General features: G+C 51.5%; 1 protein-coding gene and 1 pseudogene across 1 annotated transcript; both read right to left on the bottom strand.

The window, feature by feature from the left end:
- Positions 1–890: 890 nt before the first annotated feature.
- Positions 891–10,368, bottom strand: RBP3 (retinol binding protein 3). Its single transcript, XM_033129982.1, has 4 exons — positions 7,321–10,368; positions 4,909–5,099; positions 2,887–3,029; positions 891–1,393 (listed from the first exon to the last, which is right to left on the bottom strand). The coding sequence occupies exons 1-4, from the start codon at positions 10,366–10,368 to the stop codon at positions 891–893; spliced, it is 3,885 nt and encodes a 1,294-aa protein (XP_032985873.1).
- Positions 10,369–14,054: 3,686 nt separating this feature from the next.
- Positions 14,055–15,519, bottom strand: LOC117036453 (DNA-directed RNA polymerase III subunit RPC3-like; annotated as a pseudogene).
- Between the last annotated feature and the right edge of the window lie 859 nt (positions 15,520–16,378).

Genomic DNA, 16,378 nt, shown 5'->3' on the forward strand with positions numbered 1-16,378 from the left:
GATAACTGTTCTGGGGTCCTGAAGATTGTGTGGGCACATGGTGGAGGGGTGGGTGGCAGACAGGAGAAAGTAAGGGGTGGCTCCCAGATCTCTGGCCTGATTTTTGGAGGGAGGTGTGACTATGTGCAAGTTGGTGACGTGCGGGCAGGAGCAGGCCTTGGCCAGGCAGCGTGGGGAGGGCGCAGTGGTGATCTCATACTGGGCATGCAGAGTGTAGGGAGCCTGCAGTTTAGAGGGCTACTTAGCACGGTGACGACAGCAACGATCCCAGGGCAGAGTGTGTGTGGGGGTGCTCTACTGGGGGAAATGCAGATGACGGAAATGCAGAGTGAGGGCAGGGTGCCAGGGTGTGGGGGCCCCTTGCTTCTGGGCCTGCACTGTCCCACACACGGGAGCCACCAGCTACGGGTGACCGCTGAGCCACCAGCTATGTGTGACTTGTAGACATGCAGGGCGTGAGACGGTACTGTGCTCTCAGATTTCAAAGACTGTACAAAAACATCTCATTTATAATAATATTTTACTGAGTATGTGTTGAAATGATACTACTGTGAATATGGTGGGTTAAATAACTCATATTATTGAAATTAATTTCACCTGCTTCTTTTTACTTTTCTAAATGTGGCTACAAAAAATTGTCAATTGAGACATGTGCCTGGCATGTGTGGCTCATGTTGCAACTATAGGACAAAGCTGCTCTAGCTGACGGCGCGGGAGTCGGGGGGAGACTGGTTAGGCCGCATGGGTGTGGGTAGACCAGGACTTCACCTTCCCCAAATAACTACTGTGGAGAGGGCGAGCTTCCTGTCCCTGGGTGTTCAAACAGGGGATGCAGGCAGGGGGTGACCATACAGGATGGCTGAGCCCCAATGGTCCTTCCAACTCTAAGGCTAATCGGAGCTCAGCAGGCCCTTTTCCTGCCCCGTGGGGGACTCAGGCAGACCCCTTTGACCTGCATCCAGGGGTGCTGGAGTGGCCACAGGACGTGCCTGAGTGCCCTTGGTGTGTGGCCCAGAGGTCCCGCCTACCCTGGGGCTCTGGCCACGGAGGCCCCCCCGGGGGCCCGGCTGCACCCTCATCAGAGTGTGCTGGAGCATCTCCCTGGCTCTACTGAGGGCTGCTTCTGCAGGGACAGCCACGTGGGGCACCACGCCCACCCCTTCCCAGGAGCTGCCGTCCGCAGCCCCCACTGAGCGGGCAGTGGGGATGGTGACGTAGAGGTGGGTGTCATCCACGTGGTAGGTTTGTGGAGGCTGGCAGCCCCCGCTGGTCACCTCCCCAATAACCAGTGCCCGGCCCAGCCTCTTCATGATGTAGGTAAATTCCTCCGCAGCACCAGCGGTCACACCGCTGGTCAGAATGACCACGTTCTTCTTGGAGCCATAGCGTTCACCTGCAAGAGAGAAGGCCTTTCAAGACGGAGAGTCAAGTCACCACCCTGGGAGACCTGCCTTCTTCATCAGGGCTGGACCCTCAGAGAGGAGGTTCTGTGACTTAGTTTTGCACCCTTGTGTTCACACAAGAGTCTCTCCACTTTTCTGAGCCCCCGTTTCTGCATCTGTAAAATGGGGATAAGAAAGTATGCCCAGTTCTGAGTATTTTAAGTGCTTCCGATCCCTCTACCCCCAACACGGCTTCTTTTATCACTAAGTAATGGGAAAAGGCTTGACTTTTCCAAGAAAAGAGAGTGTTTCCTTTTTATGAATAACGAGAACAACTAACTTGAGCAGACTTTTCACTTTGGACCCTCAGAAGAGCCAAATTTGTGACTTGACAAGCCTTTAGGACAGTGACGTCCGATAGAAATGCCACATGAGCCGGAATGTGAGTCACAGAATTCATTTTAAGTCTTGTAGTAGGCACGTTAAACAAGTAAAAAATGAAAAAGATGAAATGAATTTTAATGATGTTTTATTTAACTCAGTATATCCAAAATATGTTCACTTCAAAAAACTAATCAATAAAATTATTGATGGGATATTTAAAATGCTTTTCTGGCATCCATTTTACACTTTACACGTCACAGTTTATATGAGCCACATATCCATGCTCAGCGGCTCCCATATTGGATGTCACAGTTCTAGGACCCCATGACGTGAACAGCTGAGTCTATTTTTAACTTCTGGTCTTCAAAGTCTATTTCAATTTAGAATTCACCTGGTTCTGATTTTTTATTTACATTTTACAATGTTATATGAACGTGTATCTTGGAAGCTCCTCCCAAATTCTTGTGTGATAAGGAGGTGTACAAAGGAAAGTTGTGGGGTGCTTTTCTGGTCTTATCCATATACCTATTGTTGAAGGGAGTACGGGTTCCTTGGTTTTGTGCACAGCGCAAGAGGGAGGGAGGGAGGCTATCCACCAGAGGAGGTGCTGGGAGAGTCGGGGCTCTGTGAAGCATGGGGCCCGCGCTGCTCCTGCAGCCATTGCTCTGGGCCCAGGACAGCTAACAGAAGCCCTGGCAGCATCAGAACTTTCTTTAGGCAGGTGTGCTGAGCTGCTGCTGAGAGTTCAGGTAAGATAAGCACTGGAAACCCTGTGGGATTTGGTGATGGAGAGGGGGGATCCTTCTAGTTCTCCGTTTGTCTTTCAGGCTGATGGCTGTCGGGGGGAGATTTGGAGGCATTTAGGTTTTAGACAAAGCTTATTAGCTGAGTGAAGTTACACAGGACATTCTATCCAGCTGAGACTCATTTTTCTCTTCTAGAAAATGGACATAATGGTATGAGTTTTGTAGGGATTAAAGATCTTATGTGCACATTGCATGGCATAAGGCAGGGACTTAAATTCCACTTACTATTATTTTTACCTAAATCCAAACTGTCTTTCTTTAATTTTTGGAAACTTCTAGAATGAGAACAGGAAGGGGAAGGCTTCTGCACGCACCTGCAAGCTGGGTGTGGGTCCAGAGCTCAGTGATGGAATCATCGGGCCGGCTGTAGATTTTGTCCAACAGAATGGGAGGGCCTTCCTCGAAGAAGTAGGAGCACAGGGCCGGGATGGAGGAGGTTGGGCCACCGATGTTGAACCTGAGGGAAGGCAGGGGAGGCCACCGAGCGCGGAGCTCGCAGTGAGGTGCTAGGGGTCCCTCTGGGAGTCCCCGGTCTCTGTCCTGGGGAGGGTTCTGATTGCAGGCAGCCCCAGTCTAGTGCCCCTTGCTCCTCCCACAGAATTCTTCGGTCGGCATTCCCTGGAGTACTAGTCTCTTGAGAACAAGAGACTGTGGTCAAATTCATTTAGAATATGCTGCATGCCATACCCACCCCTTCTGATCACATATCAATGCATTGTGTCATACAGATTGTACGATTACATTAAAGGCTCTGACAGAGTCTGGAGTCAGGAACTGAAGGATTCATTTCCCCCACTGACTGACCATGGACTACTCCCCTGCGCCCATGCTGTCTCTGAGCAGAACACGTTTTGGGAACACGGTCCCCCCCAGGTGCAGTCTCGATAATTTCACAAAACCTACTAGGTATCTTAGTTGAGGTGTCCTAATGTGGCACACAGTGTGGGGGAGTGCTCAGAGGTGTGGAACTACATTGGAAGTGAGGGAGCCTGTGTCCGTCCCAGACCATACAGATTTACCCCACGTTGTGACCTCCTTGGGACCCCGTCTCTTTATTTGGCAAATGAAGAGTGCTGGGCTGGCAGTGGGTTAGGAGCCTCTTCTGGTTGATAGTCTAGCATGGCCTGGCCTGGGTTCAGGGCACATGACCTCAGCATCTGAACCTCCAAACCTCAGGTTGGAAGGGCTGTTAAGCAAAGCACACCTGTGGGCTGGGCCTCCCCCTATTTAAAAATGTGGATGGCACAGTTAAGCAGGTAGGGACTTAGCATGAGGTTTGTTGGGATGTTTAATAGAGCATTTGAAGAATAAAGAGATCAGAGGTACACACGGGAGCCCCCGAGCTCCAGTTCTGGGCACACATGCATTTCTCTTCCAGGGAGGAGAACCAGACTCTGGGCTCCAGAGCCACATGGTGGGTGCTAAGAACCATGGGAATGCTGCAGGCCAGCTCTCAGAGCTGGAGTCTCCATCTCGGCCAATCCCAGCTGCGGCGCCCTCTAGTAGTGGGGGTGGGTGGGAGTAGGAATTGTATGCATTCCAGGGGAGCAGCTTGTCCCACCCCATGCGACGGAAGGTGCCCAGAGCAAGCCTGCCAGTGGACCTGGGAGGGGCCTGGTCCTGGCCACTGCCCGAGGGCGTTCTTCCACCTCCCTCCTCCCCTGTTCTCTGAGGGAAACACACCTCTATGAGGCACAGAAGGGTGGTGGCTGGCTGAAAGTATCCCTCCAACAATCCTTTTGTGAGGTAAAGAATTCTTTTTGCAATAATAGTGCCTATTTGAAAATTCTCTCTGGGACTCTGGCTTCCTCATTTCATGACGAGGGTGGTCTTGGGCTGACTGTATGATGTGAGCCATAACCACAGGTAGAGGCCTACCTGTGCCAAACATGACTGATGTTCAGAACACCTGGGATGGAACCTGTCAAATATATAGATCATCGGTTGTCACCCTGGAGTTTTGGACTCAGTATGGCTGGGCGGGGGCACTGGAAACAGTGTTCTTCCTGTCTCTCTTCCCACTCCCTCTCAAGAAATCCTATGACCAGGCACATTTGGGGACCACTGAATCAGCCCAGTAATTCTCAGCCTAGAATGCACATTGGGATCATTGGAGGAGCTTGAAAAATCTAGCAGTGCTGAGTTCTCACCCAGTCAATTAAACCAGAACCCCTGGGCTAGCCGGCCAGAGCCCTGATAGCCAGGTGACCTAGTCTCGATCAGCTGCTGTCCTGTGTCCTGGGGCCCTTTTTCTTCCTGACCGGGCCCATAGCTTTGACTATCTCCTGGCAGCTTCCCTGACGTGGCAAGGACCCACTGACCGCCGGCCCACTGACCTCATGTCAATAATCATGGCGTCTGTGTGTACAATCTTCTTCCAGACGTGCTTCACCAGCAGCTCTGAGACCTGGGTGAGCAGCTCACAGTCTCCAAACATGTCGAACCTCAAGTAGCCAATGTTGTCCTCAAGCACATTAGTGTGGAAGGAAAACTTGATCAGGTCTTCAAAGACATCAGCGGAAGGGATCTGGAATATTGGGAGGTCCCGCTCAGTGTCAGGAGAGGAGCAGAGTTTAAAATCAGGGCAAGAAAACACCATGGATTTCCTTCACAGCATGAGAAATACTAAGGGCATGTGAAGGGAACATTTCTGAAAGAGGTAGTAAGTACCAGGACCTGTTCAGACGGTGTTGGGGGTTATGCGGGCAGTGGCCCGAGGATATGAACCCACATGTGGTCGCCAGCTTCCTTACTGAGAATGCTCATGTGTGCCAACCCCAAGCCCTGGTGACCAGAGCTGAAAGGCCCCGCACGGTCTCCACTCTGTCTCCCCTGACCAGACACTTTTTGATGCCTCTGAACTTATTTTCCTCTCTCCTAGGATAGGGAGAGGGGTGTCATTAGCTGCTGCGGCCCCTGAGTCATCCTCAGGGCCCTGGTCCTGTGCTTAGCACTTCGCAGCACTTACCATCATCCCATGGCCACCCTGTGGAGGAGACACCATTATCCCCCTATTTTCAATGAGGAACTGAAGCACAGAGTAATTAAGTAACTTGCCCAAGGTCACACAGCCAGTAAGTGGTAGAGCCAGAATCTGAATCCACATGTGACACCACATGTGAACGCTGACTGAGTGTGCCCTCAGTTGGAATCTGGAGGCCTTGTGAGCGTAGCACAGTGCTGGCCCTTATGAGGCTCCCTCAACATGCCTGGACCACCCTCCTTTCTCTCCAAGGCTGCTAGAAGGCCATAGGCTCTGTGAGCTGGACTGAAAGCAAGGAGCTGACACGGATGACACTGTTGACTGCGACACATAGTCTGTAGGCCCTGCTCTGCCCTCAGTCACAAGCTCTTTGGCCACAGGCCACTCGCCCCTGCACCCTTTCAGGCCTCAGTTCCCCTTTTTGTAAAATGGGATTCTGCAGTTGATGATTTTGGCGCCTTCAGCCCTCCTGTGATTTCAGCTGCAACTGGACCCCAGGTGACAGGGCCCTGCCTCCAGCACACCCCTGTTTTTCTACTCTCTACTTCTGGAACTTCTCCAAGCTTCCCCCGAGTTTGAGAGAGTTCATGTCGCTTGGGGGACCCTCAGTCAATGGAGAACAGGGACTTCAGAGGGACGGCTCTGGGACGCATTCCTCACACTTGACAAGGTCTTGTTGGAATCCTCAGAAGCAACAGTCTCAATAACGCACCCCCGTCAGAGTTGTCTCCTTTCCTCCCACTCTCCCTGCTCCCTCGCTCCTGCTTTAGCGATTACCTCCCACATGAATTGCCTGCACTCAAGCCCTTGTCTCAGGCCCTGCTTTCAAGGGAACCCAAGATAACTGCTGCCCTGACTATGCAGTGAAGTCACAGATGGTAAACAATGTGGAGAGATGCTGTCGATGCTGCTTTTGATGGGGCTCTACGCTGATGGAAGTGCCTGGTGAATCCTATGCTTTACCTTGGCCACTCGCCTGGAGAACTTTCCCTCATCCACCCAGCAGCAAAACTCCTCAGCAACGATTCACCTTTTCAGTGTTTCCAAAAACTTCAGTGCTGGCTTCATATATTCTGACCACAACAGCCTCACTCAGAATTTCCCATCCAGCTGGCCCTTGGATCAGGCCACATGTCCACCAAGGGCAGCTCCTCCAGGATGCAGTGCTTTGCATTGTGGGAGGGGAGGAGAAGGCAGTCGCTGCCTAACAAGCAAAACCCATGGCTGTGGTTCTCTGGGCTGTGCACCGGCACCCCTGACCACTCCAGGGCCCGTGTCCAGGCTGCACGCTTTAGCTCCAAGGCATTGTGAGGCCAGGCCCTTTGCCTGCTTCCCTGTCTCCATCCCCCCAACTCATCCACACAAACTGTGGACCTCTGAGGCAGGCAGATGGGGAGCATTACCACAAACCCCACATTTCCAGAGGAGGAAATCGTAGTGCTCTCATTTGTGACCTATTTGACTGTCAATGAGAAGCCCTGCAAACACTTGCCTTCCACTCTGCCGAGAGTGAAGCTCCTTCTATACCAGGGGTTTTCAAACCGAGTTCCTATGGGTACCAATGTTCTACAGAAGTGCTCAGGGACCCCATGGGCATGGGGAGTGCTAGGATAACAGAGTGAGAGAGAGAAAACGATGTGACTGGTGAAAACGTAAGCATGAAAACAAGTCTGGAAGCCATTGTCTTGAACCATGCTCAGAGCCCTGGATGTGAGGTCAACTCCCTCCTGGGACTGTGCTGGGCCAAGTCTCCCTTGTATCTCACCTGCATGGGCACAGTCCCAGGAATGTGGTCCTTGGTCTCCTCAGGGATATGCGCTGTCTTCAGGTGTGGATCCCCGGACAGCATCTGCAGGTCAGCCCCCAGCATCTCAGCCAGGGCCCCTTCTGAGGTCACCCTTGAATGGCGGCTCTGCAGACGGCTCAGTTTGGCAGCCATCTGGGCCCCCAGCTCAGGGGAGGCGTAGTTATCGGCAACCAGCTTCCCGGTGGTCTGCAGCACAGTGGGCACCTTGGCACGCAGGGCCACTATGTCCTGAGCTGTGGAGAGGGCCTCCGTCATGGGCACAATGACGTCGGGCTCCACTCCCGCTAGGTCCCAGGCCTCACCTGTGCTGGTGCTCAGGGCCGTCTGTGTGGGCATGGAGGCATATAAGGGGCTGCTGCCCACCCGGTAGACACCCACAGAGAGTGCCCCTCCAGCTGTGGGCTCCCCGATGACTGTGGCCCGCTGCAGGTCCTGCATGGTGTGAGCGAAAGCCTCAGCCGCCGACCCGCTGGTATGGCTCATCAGGATGTACAGGTCCTTGTCGGGGCCGTAGCGCTGGCCAGCCACCTGGGGCAGGGTCCACACCTTCGTGACCTTTGAGGTGGCCCTGTCAAAGACAGAGTAGAGGTGCTGGCGGGGCTCCACATCAAAAAAGTAGGAGCAGAGCAGGGGCACAGCTGTGGAGTAGCTACCAGGGTTGTAGCGCAGGTCAATGAGCAGTGCGGCTGTGTCCACCAGCCCCTGCCACACCAGCTGTACCAGCTGTGGCCCAATGGCCTTCACTGTCTCCAGCTCGGCCATGGCGTCAAAACGCAAGTAGCCCAGCTGGCCTGGCAGCACCTCTGTCTTGAAAAGGGCCTCGATGAGGTAGGAGAGCTCCTCTGGGGAGAACACAGCAGGGGGTGGTGGGGGCACCTCCTCTGCTGCCAGCTTGCCAGGGCTGTGGAACACCAGTAGACGGTGATCCCCAGACATCTCCTGCAGGTCAGCTGTGAGCTGAGAGGCCAGGGAGTCTAGGTCCACTGCTGTGCGGTAGGCTCCCTGGGCCAGCTTGGCTCGAAGCAGGTCGGCTGTCTTCCCGACAACCTCTGGCCGTGCATAGTGGGCCTCCAGCAGGTGCCCTGTGCCTTCTACCAGGGCCCCCAGGCTGCAGTGGAACTCTAGCACCTCCTGGGCTCTGTGCAGAGCCTCCTCGGCCAGCACGATAGCGTCGGGCACCACCCCGCCCCCCAGCCAGCACTCCCCATGGTTGTCGATGAAGGTAAGCACAGGCACAGCGAGCACCAGGCCGCCTTCCAGCGTCTCCAGCAGGGGCACGGTGAGGGTGTGGAGCAGGCTGCCCGCCGTGATCTCGCCCACCAGTGTGGCCCAGCCCAGTGACTGCATGAGGAAGGCCAGCTCTTCAGCGGCCGTGGCTGTGCGGTGGCTAGTGAGCAGGTACACCCCACGTTGGGAGCCGTAGCGCTGGCCCAGCAGCTCCGTGCGGCTGAAGTGCTCCTGCGTGACATTGGTGCGGCGGTCATAGGTTGTGAAGAGACGCACGGGGCCTGCGTCTGGGCCCTGAAAGTAGGACAGCAGCAGGGGCACTGCAGAGGATGGACCCCCGGGGTTCTGACGCAGGTCCATAATGAGGTGCTCCGTGTCCTGCAGGGGCTCCCACACCTGGCGCACGATGTACGGGCCCAGCACCCCCAGCACGGAGGCGTCGGCAAACCTGTCGAAACGCAGGTAACCCACATTGCCCGGCAGCACCGACACCTGGAATACGGAGTCCACCAGGGCCTGCCGGGCTACCTCATCCTCCGGCACTTCTGCGGCCACCCCTGGGGGTTCATCGGCTCCAGTCTCCGGCCCAGAAGAGGTTTCTTTGGGCGTGACGGCCCGCACCATGAGCCTAGGGTCCTCAGACACAGCGTGGAGACCGGCGTTGAGCTTAGTGACCAGATCTTCTTCAGAGACCACGGCAGCAAAGTCCATGCTGGCCAGGTGGTGCAGCAGGGCGGGCACACGGCCCACCAGGGCGTAGGAGTTCTGCAGGACCTCCTGAAGGCGCCGCAGGACTCCCGGCAGTGCCCTGCGCAGCGTGAGAATGGCCAGGGCCTTCTCTAGGGCCTGCTCTGCAGGTGTCCCCACACAGGGCAGCACCCCTCTGCCCTCCCAGGTCTGGCTGCCCTCACCCAAGGGTCCCAGGGACCTGGACACAGGCACCGTGAGGAAGAAGTCAGACTGGCCTATCCTCAGCTTCTCCAGGTCCAGGGCGCCCCCTACAGTCCGCTCGCCAACCACGATGGCCCTGCGCGTCTGTGTGAGGATGTAAGCGATGTCCTCGGCCACTCCTCCTGTGTGGCCACTGGTGAGGACCACCACATCCTTGTCAGCGCTGTATCTCTCTCCCAGGACCTGAGGCAGGGTCCAGATCTCAGTGGTCGTATTTGAGGGGCGATCATAGATGGTGTCTACGTGCAGGACCGTGTTCCCTGGGTGCAGGTAGGAGATGACATAGGGGATGCCGGAAACGTGGCCTCTAGTGCAGTGCCGGAGGTCCAGCACCAAGGCAGAGGTGCCTATGAGCTTCCTCCAGATATTGGCCTCCAGGAAGCCCCCCAGCTTGCTCACCACCTCCTGGCTCGGGATGTCGTCCATCTGTAGGTAGCCCACGTTGCCCTCCAGAACATCATGGCGGATGACCTTGTGCAGCCGGGCCAGCAGTTCATCTTCTGTGAGGTTGCTGAGTGCTGGGGCTTGCTGGGGAGGCACGGGGGCTCTGGGCTCATACGAGATGACCAGGTGAGGGTCGCTCAAAGAGCTCTGCACGCCCGCTGTCAGGACATGGGCCAGGGTCTGAGGGTCTGAGACGCCTAGGATCTCACGACTCTTGATGGCCTGCTCAATGGTTTCTTGCATCCCCATCAAGTTCTCTGGGAAGCAGTAGTTATCCAGGAGGACCTTGGCCATGTCCAGCACCAGGCTCGGCTGGAAGAGGTGTGTGGAGCCAGCCAGGCCACAGAACAGGGTGGAGAAGAGCAGGGCCCATTCTCTTGTCATGGGGATGCAGAAGGAGGGCCGGCTCCTGCACTAAAGCTCCCTTGACAGCGTGCAAGCCACAGCACTGCCCTGTGTGTCTGCCTTTCTTCCTTGCCCTTTTCAGCTGGCAGAGAGAAGGTCTGGGGCTAAATGCGGGAGCTGGGTTGTGGCTTCCACTTCCAGTAATCCTTTAATCCTGTCTAATTCAAGCACAACAGCCCCGGGAACTGTGCAGAAGGGGCCGAGGTACTTTGATCCAGAGGGTATGTTAAATGTCATCTTGCTGTGTCGTCTCTGGGCATAGTAATTTGAAAAAAACCTCCCATTTACTTGTGAGTTCCTGCTACATGCAGGCACTGTACTCCATGCTTTACAAGCTGACAAGCATCCTTATGAAGTAGAGTTATTAACCTGCAAGTAAATAGCATTTCCCCACTACACTGAGTGATCCATGCCTCTGGAATTAGGTAGAACTCATTGGAGGCATGGTTTTGCAACTTTGCTCTGTGGCCTTTGGGAAGTGTCTCTTATTGTGACACTATCATTGTGACAAATATCCATAAAGCACTTCACAGTGGTAATCGAGAAGGAAGTACTCAATTACTGATAAGCTCTCCTTGTTAGTTATTATCTCTGTTTTATAGCTGAAGAATCAGTTTAGTAGGTGGGGGGATGTGGGAGTGGAAAGAAAAAGCCTGTGGGGTCACCGGCTCAGACAGTGTAGAGGTTGAGTCTAAGGTTTCCATCAAATTCAGGGCTTGAAGTTTATGTCTTGCTAATGACTCCAGGGAACCAGAGTGGTCTCCCGCCAGCTTTCAAACTATAGGAATGACATGTCTGGACCTCAGTGTGGGGTTTGGTGAGTGAGGAGGGGACCTGCTTTCCAGGTATCATGGAACCAGTGATTCCAGGTCAGATGAAGTTGGCTTTGAGATCCGAGGGGTGTCCATTCTTCTGCTGGTTGAGGGCGTGGCTCACTGTCCACTGCCTGCAGGGAGAACTGAGTAGTAGCTCTTGGGTCTCTGTGGTCCCAGGCCCCACAGATATTCAGGTTACTCTCCCCACCTGCACAGGGCACATGAGCCAGTTCCAGGTGAACCAACCGTTGGCCTCTCAGGTTCCCAGCTCCTGCTCCTTCACATGGAAAGGTTGCGGGTCCTGCCTACAACCTAGAACTCCTGGTTTTTCTCTGCATTTCTCCAGGGGTGGGCATTTCTGTCATTTAACAGATGAGACAACTATGGCTCAGAGACAATTACAGCTCAAAGCACAGTTGCACAGCCAGGGAAGAGTGCTGAGAGAGCGGCCTGGCTCTACTATCGTTTCGCCCTGTTATCTCCAGCACACACTTCTTGGGCTGTTTGGACAGCAGGCAGGCACACACGTGTGCCTCAGCAGGCAGCCAGAGGAGGTGGCCTTGGGGTCAGGGGGGCTTTCTCAGCACACTTGAGAGTCACAGTGTGCTCTCTGGAAATCATTATCTGAGGATGTTTACGAAGGCCAAAGAGGTCAATTAGCTAACAGAAACATATTTTTTAGCTCATTAGGATTTGTTTAATGCCCAGTGACATATGGTCACATCACTCCACCGTTTGCAGCCAATGAACTGAGCCTGATTTATTGTAATAATAAGGCCCCGTTAGTCCCTGCTGGGAAGACTGGGCCTTCTGCTCTGCCTCCACATGGGGAATCACAGCTCTGAGCATGCATCCCAGTCTTCTGAGGAGTAAGTCTCTTTTAGGGAAAGTGCTCCTCCCAGACTCTTACTACGATGCAGTCTCAGGATGGGAGGCCTGGAGCTGTTGCTGCATCTTGATTTTAGTCGATGGCTCAGAACCTCACAGAGGAGAAATTGAACTGGGGTCTGTTGCAAGTTACTGGGGTGCCAGAGTTAGACAGTGCCTGCAAGAAGAGGTAACCTGTCCTGCTTGGTGTGGCCTGAGCTCAGTGGGAGGAAATTCTGTCTTGGAGTTCTCCATACTCTCCAGGAGCCAGGTATGTCCTGGCCCCCAGATAAGAGAGAACATGAGCAGATGGAAGCGGCTGAGGAGAGCATGTTCTCGGCAAGTCCCAGAGTGGGAGACAGGAGGTGCTCTCCTCCTCTCCATCCGGCCTTGTTGGCCATTGGCCCAGGGGCTACAGAGTCCCAATGTGATCTTGGGGTTTGAGTTTGTCGTTGGGATGGAGTCAGAAGCCCCTGCGTTCTCCCTCACTTGTACAAACAGCTACGTGGGCAGAAGTGTCAAGAGTGTGGGCTTAGGAGGCCCCCCCAACCCTCTGCTTTCTAGGGCAGAGACCTAGATTAGGTGACATGACTGCTCTGTGTTATCTTCCTCTGAAGGAGACAAGCCTCAGAGTATTGTTGTACTAGAGTTAGTGGGTATAAAGAAGAAGCCGAGGACTCAGTAGGAGGTGGTGAATGGAAGCTTGTGATCAGAGCTCCTCGGTGGGGTTGGGGAGATATAAGCAAAGACTCAGAGGTTGCCTTTAAGACCCTGGGTTACTGAGTGCTTCTGAGGCCCCAAACCTTTTGCAGGCCTCTGTCTGTAGAGTCTGGAGAGTCTGTACCCCTCAGAAATGCCCAGACTTGGTGCTCACTCCAGAGCATACCCCGCAGAGACCACGGTATAAGATTAAATGACTCAAAAGGTGTGCTGCTGTTGGGATAGTCCAAAGGAGCATGTCTGTAGCCTGGGCAATTCAGGAAGCAGTCAGCTGTCTGTTACATTGAGAATTCACTTTCTGCAGTGGCCAGAGCCCTTGTCTCTGTGGCTATTTATCCACCCACTCACCCAGCCACCCAGGCATATCTATCTATCTATCTATCTATCTATCTATCTATCTATCTATCTATCTATCTATCTATCAATCAATCATCTATCTATCATCTATCATTTATCTATCTAATCTGTCATCCATGTTAGCTTTTCCCTTGAACCTCATTTTGGACATTTTCAAATGGTACAGCAAATATCCATATACTATCTATCTAGATTCCACCACTGACATTTTATTATGCTTTCTTTATTTTATATCTTACCTCTGTCTCTTTGGATCCCTCTCTAACCCTCAAGCCAACATATTTTTTGGGATGCATTTCAGAGCAAGTTGAACCTTGTCTTTATTGTATTTTAATTAGTTTTCTTTTAACTTTTTAAAAAATAAGAGTAAAACATATTCATTTTTACAAGTTAAATAATGTACAAATGTGTGAAAAATCTTTTTTTTAAAGCCTTTTTTAAAGCCTTTCTAACCCAGCCAATAGTAACAGTTTAATGTGTAGTTGTCCTAACCTTTCTCTGTTCATATGTGGAAGAATATATGTAGGAAATTTATGCTTCTCTACCTATGGATGCCTATCTATCTATCCATCTATCTTGTGTCACCTCATAATAGTATGCAAAGTAATTTGCAATTTTTTCACTTAAACGTCCTTCCAAGTTGAAGCCTATACATACAGTTTATCCTTTTAATGGCTGCATAATAGTCTCTGATAACTTATTGATCCATTCCCTTAGTGAGGGATAGTGTAACTTTTTTTTTTTTTAATGTCAAACTCTTTCTGGTGTATTCTAGGTGGTAGGGATAGAGGGTTTCAGTACAAGAATCTGTAACTTATCCCATTGCCAAATTGCATTCAGGCATCTCCTTTATTTTCCCTTCCTCTCCCCCCCAGATCTTTTGAGGAAGACTCTTCTTCTGGGTCATTATCTCTTTACTGTTCTCTTGATGCACGACTCCAGCAGGAAGATGGGTTCATCCACTTGGATCTCACTGGCATCCAACTTGTTGACGTTACACTTCAAGGTCTCTAGCTGCTGGAGTTCGGGGGCTGTGATCATCTTCTCTATTTCTTGCAGCTTTTCCTCCTCTGCACCTGTAGACTGCATAGATGCAATGATGGCTTCTATCCTCTGAGACTTTTCTAGTAGATGCTTGTTCTCTTTGGTTGCAAATTGCCTCCTTTCTATCAGGTTGGCTATGCTCTGGAGTGATACGATATTTTCAGAGAGCGTCTTATAAAGCATATCCTTTGCCTCCTTTGCTGAAATCATTGCAAAGTCTTCTACCTGCTTTTGCTCCAGGTGTTTCTTTTGCAAAACTAGAAGGAATATTCTGGCATAGCGAGACCCAAATCTCTCCGGTAGACTGACTCCAGAGTGGCTGTGGCTAGGGATCCTTATGGAGGTTGATGACATACATTCCTCCACCACTGTCTCCAAGCTTTCCAATAAACTCTAGTGGATCATCTGCCAGCAGAGTGAGATAATGATCAAGAACTTGCTTTGAGATGTTATAGCCAACATGTAGGGATCTGACGATCCCACTGTAAGACAATGGCTGGGTGAAGGGGGCACTCAGAGGGGGTGGTGATCTCAGTCACCTGGAGCATGGTCCTTATAATCTCACTGCTGGTCTGGTCCATTCTGTTGGCAACTGCACGGACAATGGCTTGTCAAGGTTGGCCTGCCAATAAATCCTATCATCTGGAATGGGCTCTTCCTTATCTATGGTGTGTTTTTGTCTCTTGGCCTTGGGCTCCCCAGTAGCTTCGTCCTCAGATGATCTCCTGCTTTTTCTTTTTCCTATCAAGCTTCGTTTAGGAACCAGGTACATGTCCTATTCATTGGTGGCAAGAGTTGGGCAGGTGGCAGTGGCCCAGGGTCTGAATTCTCAGTGGCAGGCACCAATGCACAATGCTGCACAAAATGTGTGTCTGGTAGGGGCACAAGTGAGTTTGATTCCTCAGCATAGTCCACGGTCTTTCCATCCTCCATGGTCTCTGTGAGCTGATCTGCCACTTTCTTCACGATGGCTGACATAGTCATTTTGTCATTCGACAGCAGCTCCTCATCAATCAACTCTCCAGTGTCACTGCGCAATGTGTTGGCAGTATAGATATACCGGGTACCTGAGTATTTACAACACCCCGCTGCACTGGCCTTCATTGTCCACCACACCACGTTGGTGCACTTGATCTATCACCAGGTTATGTTGGAAGAGGACACAAAGGGCTTTTTAAAAACCTTGTCCAGTGATGTTCCTGTGTCATGGGCCACTACTCTAGTGGCTGGCTGCCAGTTCTGATTAGGTGGACTCCAAGTTTTCCATGATCTCCCCAAAATGCTCTTGCAGCAACAAATAGCGCAGTTTAATTTCTGCTTGACTCATTGTCCTGAGGGGTCTCAGAGCCCTGGGTCAATGCAACCCAGTGCCGCCGAATTCCCTGCCGAGAGCCTTCAGCTCTTTCTCACAAGAGCGAGTTGTTTCTGCTTTCGATCCTATAAATAATATTGTGATAAATGTTCTTGAACACATGTCCTTAAGGATTAGTGCTTCTTGTTTCTGTAGAATTAATTTCCAAACCTGGGCTTGCTGAATCAAAGGGAATGTGCACTTGTTCATTTGATCATTTTCTTTATTATGTTTTTCATTAACTTCCAAATTATATAATAAATGCATACTTTTTCTGTTTTTAACAACTTGATGTACAATCGACATACAATAAGCTGCCCATACTTGCAGTGCAGGATTTGGTGCATTTTGGCATGTGTATACACCCATGAAACCATCACCACAATCAAGGAAACATATATTGTTCCATCCCCAAATTTTCCACATACACCTTTGCATCTCCATCTCCAGAAAACACTATAGGTTAGTTCGTATTTTCTAGGATTGTATATAAATGGAATTATACCACATATGTTATTTTTCATCTGTCTTCTTTTACGTACTTCTTTTACTTTAATGATTTTGAGATTTACCCATGTTGTTGAGTGCACCATTAATTCATTTATTTTATTGCTGAGTAGTAGTCCATTCTATAGCTATACCACAGTTTGTTATCCACTCACCTTTTGATAGACCTTGCTTCCAGTATATGTTTATTATAAATATGCTGCTGTGAAAATTCGAATGTAAGTCTTTGTGTGGACATAGGCTTTCATTTTCACTAGGAAAGGGATGCATGTTTAATGTCTTAAAAGACTACATAACTGTTTTCCAAAATTTAAATTTCTACCCGCAA

The sequence above is a fragment of the Rhinolophus ferrumequinum genome, chromosome 16 (genome assembly GCF_004115265.2).
Source record: "Rhinolophus ferrumequinum isolate MPI-CBG mRhiFer1 chromosome 16, mRhiFer1_v1.p, whole genome shotgun sequence".
Classification (NCBI taxonomy): domain Eukaryota; kingdom Metazoa; phylum Chordata; class Mammalia; order Chiroptera; family Rhinolophidae; genus Rhinolophus; species Rhinolophus ferrumequinum.

Bases quoted from the DNA above. Each gene is read 5' to 3' on its own strand.
- RBP3 (XM_033129982.1), bottom strand. From the start codon at position 10,368: ATGACAAGAGAATGGGCCCTGCTCTTCTCCACCCTGTTCTGTGGCCTG. The intron at 3,030-4,908 runs GTCAGTGGGCCG...GCCTTCCCTCAG, and splicing joins GCCATGATTATTGACATGAG to GTTCAACATCGGTGGCCCAA. The intron at 1,394-2,886 runs GTGCGTGCAGAA...TCTCTCTTGCAG, and splicing joins GACCCACACCCAGCTTGCAG to GTGAACGCTATGGCTCCAAG.